This window comes from Camelus dromedarius, chromosome 2 (assembly GCF_036321535.1).
Source record: "Camelus dromedarius isolate mCamDro1 chromosome 2, mCamDro1.pat, whole genome shotgun sequence".
NCBI lineage: Eukaryota > Metazoa > Chordata > Mammalia > Artiodactyla > Camelidae > Camelus > Camelus dromedarius.
In genome coordinates this window covers 16,782,079-16,795,578 of record NC_087437.1, presented here as the reverse complement: position 1 = coordinate 16,795,578, position 13,500 = coordinate 16,782,079, and the positions used below count along the sequence as shown (strand labels likewise).

General features: G+C 34.6%; 1 protein-coding gene across 4 annotated transcripts in view; it reads right to left on the bottom strand.

Moving 5' to 3' along the window:
* PPP2R3A (protein phosphatase 2 regulatory subunit B''alpha) overlaps positions 1 to 13,500 on the bottom strand; it is a 148,831-nt gene that overhangs the window by 51,638 nt on the left and 83,693 nt on the right. For all 4 annotated transcript variants that reach the window (XM_031439968.2, XM_064491403.1, XM_031440124.2 and 1 more), the window contains one exon: positions 521 to 595. In XM_031439968.2, coding sequence (XP_031295828.1) covers positions 521 to 595 — 75 coding nt within the window. The remainder of the gene's footprint in view (positions 1 to 520; positions 596 to 13,500) is intronic.

Sequence of the window (13,500 nt, the reverse complement as noted above, 5' to 3'; positions counted from 1 at the left end):
TTGTGTGTAACAAACAGAGAATGAGAACACCTCACCAAGTCCGAGACTGTGATTATGTTATTTTAAAATCTTACTTGATTACACACAATCCCACAATCAGTTTCTCATTATCATTTCAGTTCTAACTTTGAGGTATTATAGACATAGCCTTCTTCTTCTTCTTCTATTTTTTTTTTTTTGTAAAAGGCTGCTGAAAATTCTTTTCAGTATTATTTGCAAATGCTAAAGATCAAGTGGGTATCAATATTAATGACATAGCAAAAGGTATACCTCATAAGACCAGACAGAATGAGCGTATCACTTACTTGTGCATACAAGAGACCTCTTAAGCACTGGGTACATATGAGAAGGAAAATAGATATAAATAATTAATTCAATTTTACTGTACCTCCCTTCCACGTAACATAATCATTATAGCCCAGGCTACATTCTGCATAAAGATCTGAAAGCCTGGATACTAGAGAGTAACAAAAAGGAGACTTTACAGAGTTACATTAGGACAAAAAAGGGCTCAGCCTACCGTGGTGATGTAGCGGGAGTGGAATTCTGGAGCATCTTTCAGGAACGTGAGGCCAGGATGTGTATCCACCACATCCTAAAAAAGAACAAAACCAAAAACTACATTAATGCACATACAAAAACCCCCCAAAAAACCCAAGACACCTACAGAAATTTTCCCCTTTTGTAGAATAATTGCCAGTTGAGCAAACTCGCTAGAACATTGAACAATGTACTTAAAATTTAATTAATACGTTTTAAATTCAAATATTTCACAACCATACGTTATGTGTGCTTTCCAATATGTACAGAATATATCAATAAATTTACTTAAAAAGTAAATTTAATTTAGCTATATTTGGTGATTTGTGACTCAAATGTCTGAGAGGTATGTACTGTAATTCTAACTTTCATGTCAGTGAAATTCATCTCACAGATCTTGGTGGGGTTGCTAAGTGAAATTTACACAGAAAGGATAATAGACACAAACCAATTGGAATGATTCTTTCTCAAGCTACAGACATGGGAAATTTTTGGAAAAAAAAAAAAAAACCAGCCATGTAGCCAAATAGTTTTAAATTTGTCTGTGTTAAGTTGTGTGAGCCAGTTAATGTTCATCAAAATAACTGTGCTGATAGATCTGTTTTCAGTTTAGGATTTTATTTATTTTAAAATCTGATATCTTATTCTCATGAAAGACTATTAGAATATTAAAACCTTGAAATACTGTTTTTATTTTCTAATTAGGTTTTTAAAGTGCTCTGAATGAGCCTAGAGAACCTAACAGAGATAATTACTATTAATTTAATAACTGGAGGCAACAGCAATGCTAACATAGATATAACCTATTAATTGGCTAGGCATGAATGGACAGACATCAGTTATATCTCTTTTCTTTGTTTCTTCAGAGCAGTTAGTTATACATACCTACCAACATAGTCTAAAACCAATGGACCTTTACTATTTTCTTAACTTCTTACTTGAAAATAATTTTAGACTTACAGGAAAGTTGCAAAATATTACAGAGAGATTTCCTATGTCCTCCTTAGCTTCCCATAATGGTAACAACTTACAAACTACAATACAATGATCAAAAGTAGAAAATGAACATTCATATAATACTAAACTACAGACCTTATTCAAATTTTACCAGCTTTTCCCCAGTGTCTTTTTCTGTTCCAGGATCGCAACAGTAATTAGCTCTTTTGTTTCATTGGTCTCTCCTAATCTGTGGCAGTTCTTTGGTCCTCTCTTATAATTCATGATTTTGACACTTTAATGAGTTCTGGTCAGTTATTCTGTAGAATTTTGTCTCTTAATGTGAGAATATTGAGAGACAAATAATCTTTGGTATTTTCCTATGGCTAAAAAGTTACACACTTTTAGTAGGTATACCACAGAAGTGATGTTGTGTCCTTTTCAGTCATAAAAGAGTATGTGATGTTGATATTTTCTACAACTTGTGGTGTTAACTTTTTTAAATTTATTTTTTATTGAAGTATAGTCAGTTTACAATGTTGTGTCAATTTCTGGTACACAGCACAATGCTTCAGTCATACATGAATATACATATATTCATTTCCATATTCTTTTCACTGTAAAAGATATTTTCACAAGATACTGAATATATTTCCCTGAGCTATACAGTATAAACTTGTTTATCTATTTGATATATACCAGTCAGTATCTGCAAATCTCGAACTCCCAGTTTATCCCTTCCCACCCCCTTCCCACCTGGTAACCATAAGTTTGTATTTTATGTCTGTGAGTCTCTTTTTGTTTTATATATAAGTTTATTCGTCTTTTTTTTTTTTTTTAGATTCCACATACGAGTGATATCATATGGTATTTTTTTTTCTCTTTCTGGCTTACTGCACTTAGAATGACATTCTCCAGGGCCATTCATATTGCTGCAAATGGCATTATTTTATCATTTTTATGGCTGAGTAGTATTCCATCGTACAAATATACCACAACTTCTTTATCCAGTCATCTGTCAATGGACATTTAGGTTGTTTCCATGTCTTGGCTATTGTAAATAATGCTGCTATGAACATTGGGGGTGCTGGTATCTTTTTGAATTAAGGTTCCCCCTAAATATATGCCCAGGAGTGGGACTGCTGGATCATATGGTAAATCTGTTTTAGTCTTTTGAGGAATCTCCATACTGTTTTCCACAATGGCTGCACCAAACTGCATTCCCACCAGCAGTGTAGGAGGGTTCCCTTTTCCCCACACCCTCTCCAGCATTTATCATTTGTGGACTTTTGAATGATGGCCATTCTGACTGGTGTGAGGTGATACCTCATTGCAGTTTTGATTTGCATTTCTCTGATAATTAGTGATATTGAGCATTTTTTCATGTGCCTATTGGCCATTTGTATGTTTTCACTGGAAAATTGCTTGTGGTGTTAATTTCTGAACACACTTAGCTGAAGTGCTATTTGCTGGATTTACCACCATAAAGTTGTTGTTGTTTTTGTTGTTGTTATTACTATTATTATTTTGGTTAGGAAAACTTTATTATGCTCCATGCATCCAGGGAGGGAGCTTATACATGCACACGCACACTCACACAGGCACACACAGCTCATACTGCTGGCGGCACTTAATAATTGATAAATATTGTGGGGTAGATACTTTGAGACTCTGCTAATATCCTGTTTCTCTGCAAACATTTGACCACTGATTTATCAGTCATTGATGGAACTTGACGGTGGCATTTATGATGTGGTGTTTACTTAGCAGTCATTTCGTTTTTTCCCTTATTTCCCCTGCATTTATTAACTGGACTTCTATAAGGAAGAGCTGTTCTTTCTTGCCTGTGTTATTTGTTTGTTCAATTTACGTCAGTATAGACTCATGGGTATTTATTTTATTCTAGTGTTTATAATCCAATACTACTATTGTATTAGATTATATCATATCAAAAGTATCATAAAGTAATATTATTATTTTCTCTGACCCATGAGCTAGCTTTGGTCACTGGGAACATTTGGTCATTTGGTCATTGTGTCCTCTTGACATGCCCTATTCTTTTGTGAGTACTTCTATATTTTCTGGTATCATAAGAGGGTAAAAGGCTCATCTTATATTTTCCTTGCTTCAGCCCTAGAATGAATCTTTTTTCCAAGCAACATTCCTTTTATTGCAGAATGGTATTTAGAAACCAAGTCTGGGGGCTAGGTGTGCTCATTACTACTGGGGTGTCATTGTTACTGGAGCCTCTTAGCAGGCAGAACTAGGAATACATGTATAGATACCAGTCCATGCACACACATTTACCTGTATTTCTTTCTTTATCTATTTATATATATTAAAAACTATGTAATAATACAGATAACTGATTCCAATTCCATACTACAAAGTTCATTGTTGCCTTCCCCCTTTCTTTAGTAACTTTAACAGAATTTCCAACCCATACCCCACTGAGAAAGTAACTTACTAACTAGACTACAGTATTTGTGTACAGTTCCTTTTGTCTTTAGTCTTAAGAGTACCCAGTTAAAATATTGTTTTCCAAGGTCACTTAGGTTAGCTCTTTCCTTATCTTCCTTTATCCTCCTTAATGTGGCTATGTTATCCATCAGTAATACAGTTCAGTTCATTTGTTACTATTTATATTCTGTTTTGTTTTTCTTTTTCCTACAGGTCTTGGTTGATTTTAATTCATTATTTACTTCTTGGAAGGAGAGTATGTGAAACATTACTATGATTCTAAGAGTCAAAGCTAATGTAGATTTGACATCTTAATAATACAGAGTCTTCCCATCCATAAAGATGTATCTCTCCCTTTATATAAATCTTCTTTCTCTCAGCAATGTTGTACTGTTTTCAGTATACAAGTCTTGCACATCTTTTGTCAGATTCATCTCCAAGTATTTAAAATTTTGAGGTGGTATTATAAATGGTATTTAAGTGATTCCAACTTCCAGTTATTTGTTGCTGGTATATAGAAAGAAAATTGAGTTCTGTATATTGATCATGTATCTGTAACCTTGCTGAACTCACTTATCAAACACAGTTTTAGCAGCATCCCCCAAATTTTGGTATGTTGTGTTTTAATTTTCCTAATTTAATGTACTTCCTAATTTTTCCTAAAATATTTCCTGATTTTCCTTTTCATTTCTTCTTCTTTGACCCATGAGTTATTCAGAAGTGTTATTTAGTTATCAAACATTTGCAGTTTTTCCACAGATCTGTTACTATTTCTAATTTAATTCCATTAAAGTCAGAGAACATATTTTATGAGCTGAATATTTAAAATTTGTTGAGATTTGTTCTACAGCCCAGAATATAATCTATTTGGTAAATATTCTGTGTACATGTGAAAAGAAATGTGTATTATTCTGTTGCTGGGTGAAGTGTAATGTAAATGTCAATTAGGTCACATTGGTTGATAGTCTTATTCAAGTGTTCTATATCCTTACGGATTGTCTTTCTACTTGTTCTATTTTTTATTGAGAACAGCACATGGAAACTTACAACTATAATTGTGACTTTATCCCTGTAGTTCTATCAGATTTTGCTTCATGCATTTTGAAGGTCTGTTATTAGGTACATGAACATTTAGAATTGTTATGACCTCTTGATAAATCAATCCCTTTATCATTCCCTAGCAATATTATTTGCTCTAAAAACTACTTTGTCTGACATTAATATAGCCACCCAGACTTTTCTTTTCTTTTTGTGGCAAAAAACCCCACATAACATAAGGTTCGTCCTCCCAGCAACTTCCAAGTGCACAGTACAATATTGTCAACCACTTGTACACTGTTGTGCAACAGATCCCCAGGTGCCCCCTCCTCAATCCTGCCCAACAGACCACGACTCCTTACCTCACTCTCCCTCCATCCCCTGGCAACCACCATTCTTCCTTCCATCTGCACGAGTTTGACTATATTAGATACCTCATAGGAGTGGAGTCATGCAGTATATGTCTCTTTGTGATTGGCTTAGTTCCCTTAGCATAATGTTCTCAAGGTTCATCTATGTTGTTGCATGTGACAGAATTTTCCTTTTTTAAAAAGATGAACAATATTCCATTGTATGTATATACCACATTTTCTTTATCCATTCATCCAATGAAGACATTTAGGTTGCTTCCACTTCTTGGCTATTGTGAATAATGCTATCAACATGAGTGTTCAGATATGTCTTTGAGATTCTGTTTTCAGTTCTTTTGGATATACACCACGGAGTGGTATTGCTGATGATATGGTAGTTCTCCTTTTTAACTTTTTAAGGAAACCGCATATTATTTTCCACAGTGGCTGTATCATTTACATTCCTATCAATATCTCAACTTATCTACATCCTCACCAACACTTTCGTTTTCTGCTTTTTTTTTTTTTTAAATAGTGGCCATACTAATGGGTGACGTGGAATTTCATTGTGGTTTTGGTTTGCATTCCCCTGCCTACTTAGTGATGTTGAACATTTTTTCATATACTTGTTAGACACTGTATCTTCTTTGGAGAAATGTCTATTCAAGTCCTTTGCCCATTTTAAAATGAGGTTGCTATTGTTATTGACTCACAAGAGTTCTCTATATATTCTGGATATTACCCCTTATCACATATGCTTGCAAAATTTTTTTTTTTTCCATTCTGTAGGTTGCCTTTTACTGTGCTGACTGTTTCTTTGCTGGGAAGTTTTGAAGTTCAGTATAATCTCATTTCTCTATCTTTCCTTTTGTCGCCTGTGCTTTTCATGTCATAGCCATAAAATCACTGCCAAGTCTAGCCATGAAGCTTTTCCCCTACGTTTTCTTCCAGGAGTTTTATAGCTTCAGGTCTTAAGTTTGGGTCTTTATTCCATTTTGAGTTAATGTTAGTATATGGGGTAAGATAAGTTCTAACTTCTTTCCTTTGCATGTGGATATCTAGTTTTCCCAACATCATTTGTTGGAGACTATCCTTTCCCCACTGTGTACCCTTGGTACCCATGCTGAAGATCATTTGACCATAAAAGCAAGAATTTATTTCTGGGCTCTCTATTCTGTTCCATTGGTCTATATGTCTGTGTTTATGCCAGTATCATATTTTTCTCAGTACCGTACTGTTTTGATTGCTGTAGTTTGTAATATGTTTTGAAGTCAGAAAGTGTGAGGCTTCCAGCTTTGTTCTCCTTTCTCAGGATTGTTTTGGCTATTCAAAGTCCTTTACAATTCCATAAGAATTTGGGATTGCTTTTTCTATTCCTGCAAAAAATATCACTGGTATTTTTAAACAACTTTATTGAGGCATAACTAATATACAAAAATTACACATTTTAAATATATACAATTTGATAAGCTTGGACATAGGCATGCACCTAGGAAACCATCACCACAATCAAGGTAACAGGCATATCCATCATCTCCGACCGGTTCCCTGTGCTGCTTCTCTTTTTGTTTCTTTTTTCTTTTTCTTTTTTGGTAAGAAAGCTTTACATAAGATTTACCTTCTAACAAAATTTTAAGTGCACAGTATTATTAATGATAGGCACTATGTTGTAGAGCAGATCTCTAAAACTTATTTGTCTTGAATAATTGAAATTTTATACCCACTGAACAACATCTCCATGATTCTACTTAATATGAAGTATCTAAAATAGTTAAACTCATAGATGCAGAGAATAGAAATGGTAGTTGCCAGGGGCTGGGGAATGGGGCCACTGGGATTTTGATAGAGATTGCATTGATCTATAGATTATTCTAGCTACTATGGTCATTTAATAATATTAAGTCTTTTAATCCATGAACTTGGAATGTCTTTCCATTTATTTGTAAGAGCTTTCTTCTGATCAATGTTAGCATAGTGTATCTTTTAACGTATTCGTGCCTTTATATTTATTTCAGGACACAGATATTTGGGTCTTGCTTTTTTGTCTAATCTTTGCCTTCTGGGGGTATTCACACCACTTATATGTAATGTGACTACTGAGATGGTTAGGTTTAAATCTACCATCTTGCTATTTGTCCCATCCATTCTTTGTTCTTTTTTTCCCCTTCCTTTTCTGCCTCCTTTTTGGTTAACTGAATGTTCTTTATGATTCTTTCATTTTATTTCTTTTTTGGGCTTATTAGCTATAACTCTTTGTTATTTTAGTGGTGCATCAGAGGATACAACACAGATCTCTAATTTACTACAATCTACTTTCAAGAGATGTTATACCACTTCGTGGATTATATGTGAACCATAACGATACACATCCATTTCTCTTCTCCCAGTCTTTATGCTACTGCTGTCAAATTGTACTTAAACATATGTTAGAAACACCATAATATATTGTTGATAGTTTTGTTTAAAGAGTTAATTGCCTTCTAAAGAGATGCAAATAATAAAAAATCACATACATTTATCCATGTAGTTACCATTTCTGGAGCTCATTTCTTTGTGTAGCTTTGTATTTCCATCTGGTATTATTTTCTTCCTTGCCTAAACAACTTTAAAAACAAACAAACAAAACACATGTCTTGTAGTGCATTTCTGCTGGTGTTGAATTCTTTCAGCTTTTCTATGTCCAAAAAAATCTTTAATTCACCCTTATTATTGGAACATATTTTCTCTCGGTATAGTATTCTAGGTTGATAGTTCTTTTCTTTCAGTACTTTAAAGATGTTGCTCCAGTGTCTTCCGGCTTGGATTTTTCTGACATGAAATCCACTGTCATCTTTGTTTCACTCTATGAAATGTGACTATTTTCTCTTGCTGCTTTCCAAACTTTCTTTTTATTATTGGTTTTGAGCCACTTTATTGTGATATATCCTGGTATAATTTTCTTTGTGTTTCTTGTGCTTTGGGCTAATTGAGCATCTTGGGTTTGTGAGTTCATAGTTTTTATCACGTACAGAAAATCTGGGGCCATCATCTCTTCAAATAATTTTCCTGTTCCCCTGCAATGCAATTTCAGCACCAACTATCCAGAGATAGTGCAGATTTCACAGGTAAAGGCACAGCCCTCTACTAGGCTCCTCGCACTTCAGACATAACTCTCAGGTTCCCAGGCCACCCATGTTTCTGACTAACTGGCTATAAATTTGGGGGTTTCCATTATTCCCTCAGATTCAATAATTTTCCCAAATGACCCAGAGAACTGACAAAAGTACCAAATTATGATTACCATTCTAATATAAAGGATACAAACCAGGACAAGCCAAAGAAGAGATGCACAGGGCAAGGTCTGGGAAGGTCCGAAACATGGAGCTTCTGTGTCCTCAAGACACGTCACCCTCCCAGCACATCACTGTGTATCATTAGCCAGGGGAGCTCAATCGTGCTTCAGTGTCCAGAGTTTTGTTTTTTTTTTTTATTGGGTTTCATTATGTAGGCATTATTGAATTATTGGCCACATGACTGAATTCAATCTCTAGGCTCCCTCCCCTCTTTGGAGGTCAGGCTGATAGCAACTGGTTGAAAGTCTCAACCTCTAATCACATGGGTGGCCTTTCTGGCATGGGACAATCATAAAGCTCACCTTCTCAGGAATCACTATCTTTTGTTGCCAGATGTTCAGCATCTTGAAAACCATTGTTTTAAATTCTTCCCTGATATTTTTTGTTGTTTCAGTGGGAAGGTAAATCCAGTCCCAGTTACTCCATCTTGGTCAGAAATGGAAGATCTGTTGATTTTGTATGTTAGTTTTATTTCCCTCTGTTTTACTGAAATCTTTTATTGGTTGAGTTTTATCATCGATTCTCTTAGTTTTCCAGGTTTACTGTCATGTCCTTTATGAATAGATACTTCTACTTCTTCAATCACTCTTATGCCTCTAATTGTTTTCTCTTGTATAACTACTCCAGCACAATTCTGAATAGTAGTGGAGATAGCAGGCATCCTTGCTTTGTTTCTGATCTTAGTGGAAATGCCGCTAATATTTTCCCATTAAATAAGGTACCTGCTTTAAGCACTAAGGTGTATGTATGCATATGTGTGTGTGTGTGTGTGTGTGTGTGTGTGTGTGTGTGTATGTGTGTATACATATATACATACATATATATATAAAATCATGTTAAAAATGTATCTCAAATACCTATTTTCTTGAGCGTTTTTTAAATGAACAGTTGTTAAATTTTGTCCAAAGTTATTTCAGCATCTATTGAGACAATCATGATTTTTTTTCTTAGATATATGACATTAATAAAGATCCTAATAGTGAACCAATCTTGACTTCCTGGAATAAATCCAACTAGGTTATGTGCTTTCTGTTTGGTAATACTTCACTTACTACTTTTCATCATTATCATGAATTATATTAATTTGCAGTTTTCTTTTTTGTACTGTCTTTACCTGGTTTACATACCAGTATTACACTTATTCATAAAAGGAGCTATGGTGTTTTCCTCCCTTTCAATTATCCAGAATAATTTATTAAGCATTAGGGCTATCAGGTCTTTGAGGGTTTCACAGAATGTGAAACTAGCTGGGCCTGGTGCTTTCTGTGGGGTAGTTCCTTAATAAGTATCTCTACTTCTTCTAAGGAAATTAGATTAAATTAGTCTAAATAAAATGGGGTCAATTTTGGTCATATGTGTTTTCCTAGGAAAATATCCATTTCATCTAGCTTTTCAGAGGTCTGCAAAATAGTCTTTAATGATTTTATAAAAATGTCTTCTGTTCCTCCTTGTCATTTCTTATTTTGTATATTAGTGCTTTCTCCTTTTTCTTGATCAAATTAGCTAATCATTGGTCTACTTTGTTAATGTTTTCCTCATATCAAGATTTCAATTTATTAAAAATGCTACTGCTTTTTAATTCTCTATCTCTTTAATTTCTGATCATTATCGGGGGGTAGGTGATAGGTACATGGTGGTTCAGTAGATTACTCTGTATTTGTATATGCTCACAATTCTCCAAAATAAAAAATTAAAAAATTATATATATACATGGTATAAAATCAAGGAGTATATAAGAACTTATGATGGAAAGAAACATTCTACCAACCTACCCCATTTATGCATCTTTAGCCCAACTTCTTTTTAATCATTTATATATATATATTTTTGCTTATGTCTATAATGAAACATAAATTTAATTATAATTTAAATATAATTAATATTGTGTTTGAATTACTTTTCTTTACAGCTTTATCAACTTTAGACAATATTTATTATTCTTTGCTAGGAAAGATGAGGATTTAGCTCATTTATTCTGTCCTACCTTACTTGTCTTACCCAGTACTTGAGGTTTAAGATTTTTAGTTCTTGTATTGGTTATCTTTGTAAACTGCAAATCATCTACTTATAAGTTTGTTTCTCACTTCATTCATCTTAGTGCCTTAATTTCCCTTCACACAGACTGATGATAACAGCACCCTTATCCTTATCTTCTTTTCTCCCTTTTTTCTCCTTTCATTTTGTTGGCAATATTTTGACTTTTACAGTATTCAGGTTTTAAAAATACTGTTCTGCAACCATAGTAAAATTTTCTATAGTTTATCCATAGGGTGATTTTAGGTGCTATACATTAAAATGTTTTATGATATTTTGACTACATAAATACTGTTGAATGCTAGGTTAAGCAGTATGGAAGGAATGCATCTCATTTCTTACTGTTCCAATGTCAGATCCTTTGGGGCATTCAAAGGAGAATGTTCCAGGCATTGAGGTTAAATGAGCCTTCTTTTCTTACCCTCCATCAGTTGTTTATAATCATGCCATATTTCAGGTTGCTGCCTGTTTATACAAGACTGTTTTACACAGTTTTTTCATTTTTCTTGGAGTTTCTAATTGCTTTTCTTTAGCTTGCTGATACAGAATGCTGTGCCTTCATTATGCTCTCCAGTAACCCTGTTTTCTGATATAACTACTATTGCATGGAATCCTTCCTCACTCCTACCTCCCTTTATGGAGAACTCTAGATAAATCCTCCACCTTCTCTATTCCGGGCTGGCTGCTCTTTAGGTGCCAACCTGGGAACTTTCTTCCACTGCTTCTCTGGATTGAATCTACTGTTTCCTGGATCTCATGCATTCCTCCTTCTTGGTTTACTTAATTTGCTGTAGTATATATTCAAGTAACTCTCTAAGAAAATAGGAGATAAGCTTTCAGAGTTTTAAAATGTCTTTATTCTAACCTCATATCCAATTGATTGCTTGGCAGGATATAGAAATCTGAGTTCAAATCCATTTCCACAGAGTTGCCAACGAGAATCTAATACCACCCCGATTCTTTTTCCTATTAAGGTGACCTGGTTTTTCTCTCTGGAAGAGTTCAGTGCTTTTCTAAAATTTCAAGAGGACTTGTTTATATATATCTTTTAAAAATTCATTGTGTGTGGCACTCCTTTCAACCAAAAGACTTCTTATATTCTGTATTATTTCTCTGATTCTGTGGGCAGTGACTGGAGGATACATAAGAGATTTGGGTGGGAGGGTCACATTCTGTATTTGATCAGATGATGGTTACACAGGCATGCTGTGTTTCCCCAGGAAAGGGACAGGAACCCCAAGGAATCCCACTGGGCTCCTGGTCTTTGGACCCATCCCATCACTCCAGTCCTTCCAATTCTTTGCACCCTGTATTATTTCTTTGATGATTTCCTTCTCTCTATTTTCACCCTTCTTCTTCCCCAGACTCCAGTTAGTTAGATATTGAAATTCCTGAACTGGTCCTTTATGTCTCTTCTGTCTCTGTCTCCCATGTGTGCACGTGTGTGCCACAGATATCCTTAAACTTCAGTTTCCAGGCCTTATGTTGAAATTTTAAGTTTTGGTACTTATGTTTTAAAATTCAGACAGCTCTTTCTTGTGTTGGCATTCTGTTTTAATAAGATTCTATTCTTGTTCTATATATGCTTTCTGAATATAGTAGTTTTTTTAAAAAAGACTTTTTAAAGGGCAATTTTAGACTTACAGAAAAATTGAGAGTAAAGAGTTCCCATATACCCTGCACCCAGTTTCCCCAATTATTAATATTTTATTACATTAGCATTTGTTATAATTAATAAACTAATATTGATACATTATTATTACTATTATTAAAGGCCACCCTTTATTCACATTTTCTTAGTTTTCACTGATGTCTTTTTTCTGCTCTAGAATCCTGTATTACATTTAGTTGTTGTGCCCCTTCAGAATCCTTTTGGCTATGACAGGTTTTCAGACTTCCCTGGTTTCTGATGACCTTGACAGTTTGAGGGGTACTTGTCAGACACTATCCAGGACATTCCTCTATTGGGATTTGTCTTAACATGCTTTATTGTTTGTTTTGTTAACATGTCAGGCTGCACTTTGCATGTGGGAACCAGGTAAGGAGTCAGCTGGTCAGCTGTTCTGCACACCAACCTTCAGGGGTCTCCCATTTCTAATACTTCTTGTCAGATCTGCCGACTTGGGGTTTACAGCCTCTCTGGGACCCTAATGAGCAGAGTGGAACAGAGCAGCTCACTTCTCCACAGCAGCCCATCATAGCCCCTCGTTCTGGACTGCAGCCTCCTCAGCCTGCTTTTGCTTTCTGTCTTCGAGAGGTACCACATCTTTTTTTTTTTTTTTCTCCAAGTTTTGAAATCTTTATTTTAAACTTATAACTTGATTGACAGTTTGGGTTCAAAATTCTGTACTGAAAGTAATTTTCCCTCAAAATGTTGATATTATTGATTCACTGCTTTCAGATCCCCATTGTTACTGCTGAGAAATCTAGTGCCATTTTGATCCTTTGTATGTAACATGTTGTTTTCTTATTTGAATATATAGTCAAATAAAAATTTAAATATAATGTATGTATGTACATATATCATATATATACAAAGTTTTCATTTTGAAATATTTTTAAAATTATGGAAAAGTCACAGAAATAGTAGAAACAATTCTTGTATATCCCTCACCCAGACTCCAGAGTTCTTAAATTAAGGAAATACTACATCTCTTGTACACTGATTTTTCTGTCCTTCACTCCTCTCTGCTGTTCCATTCACTTTCATGGGTTTATTACTTATAAATTTCTATGTTTTAACTTCAGAGGAGTTTGGAAAATAATGGGAAGAAAATGTCTGAGTCTGTCATCTTTTTCCAAAAGACTCC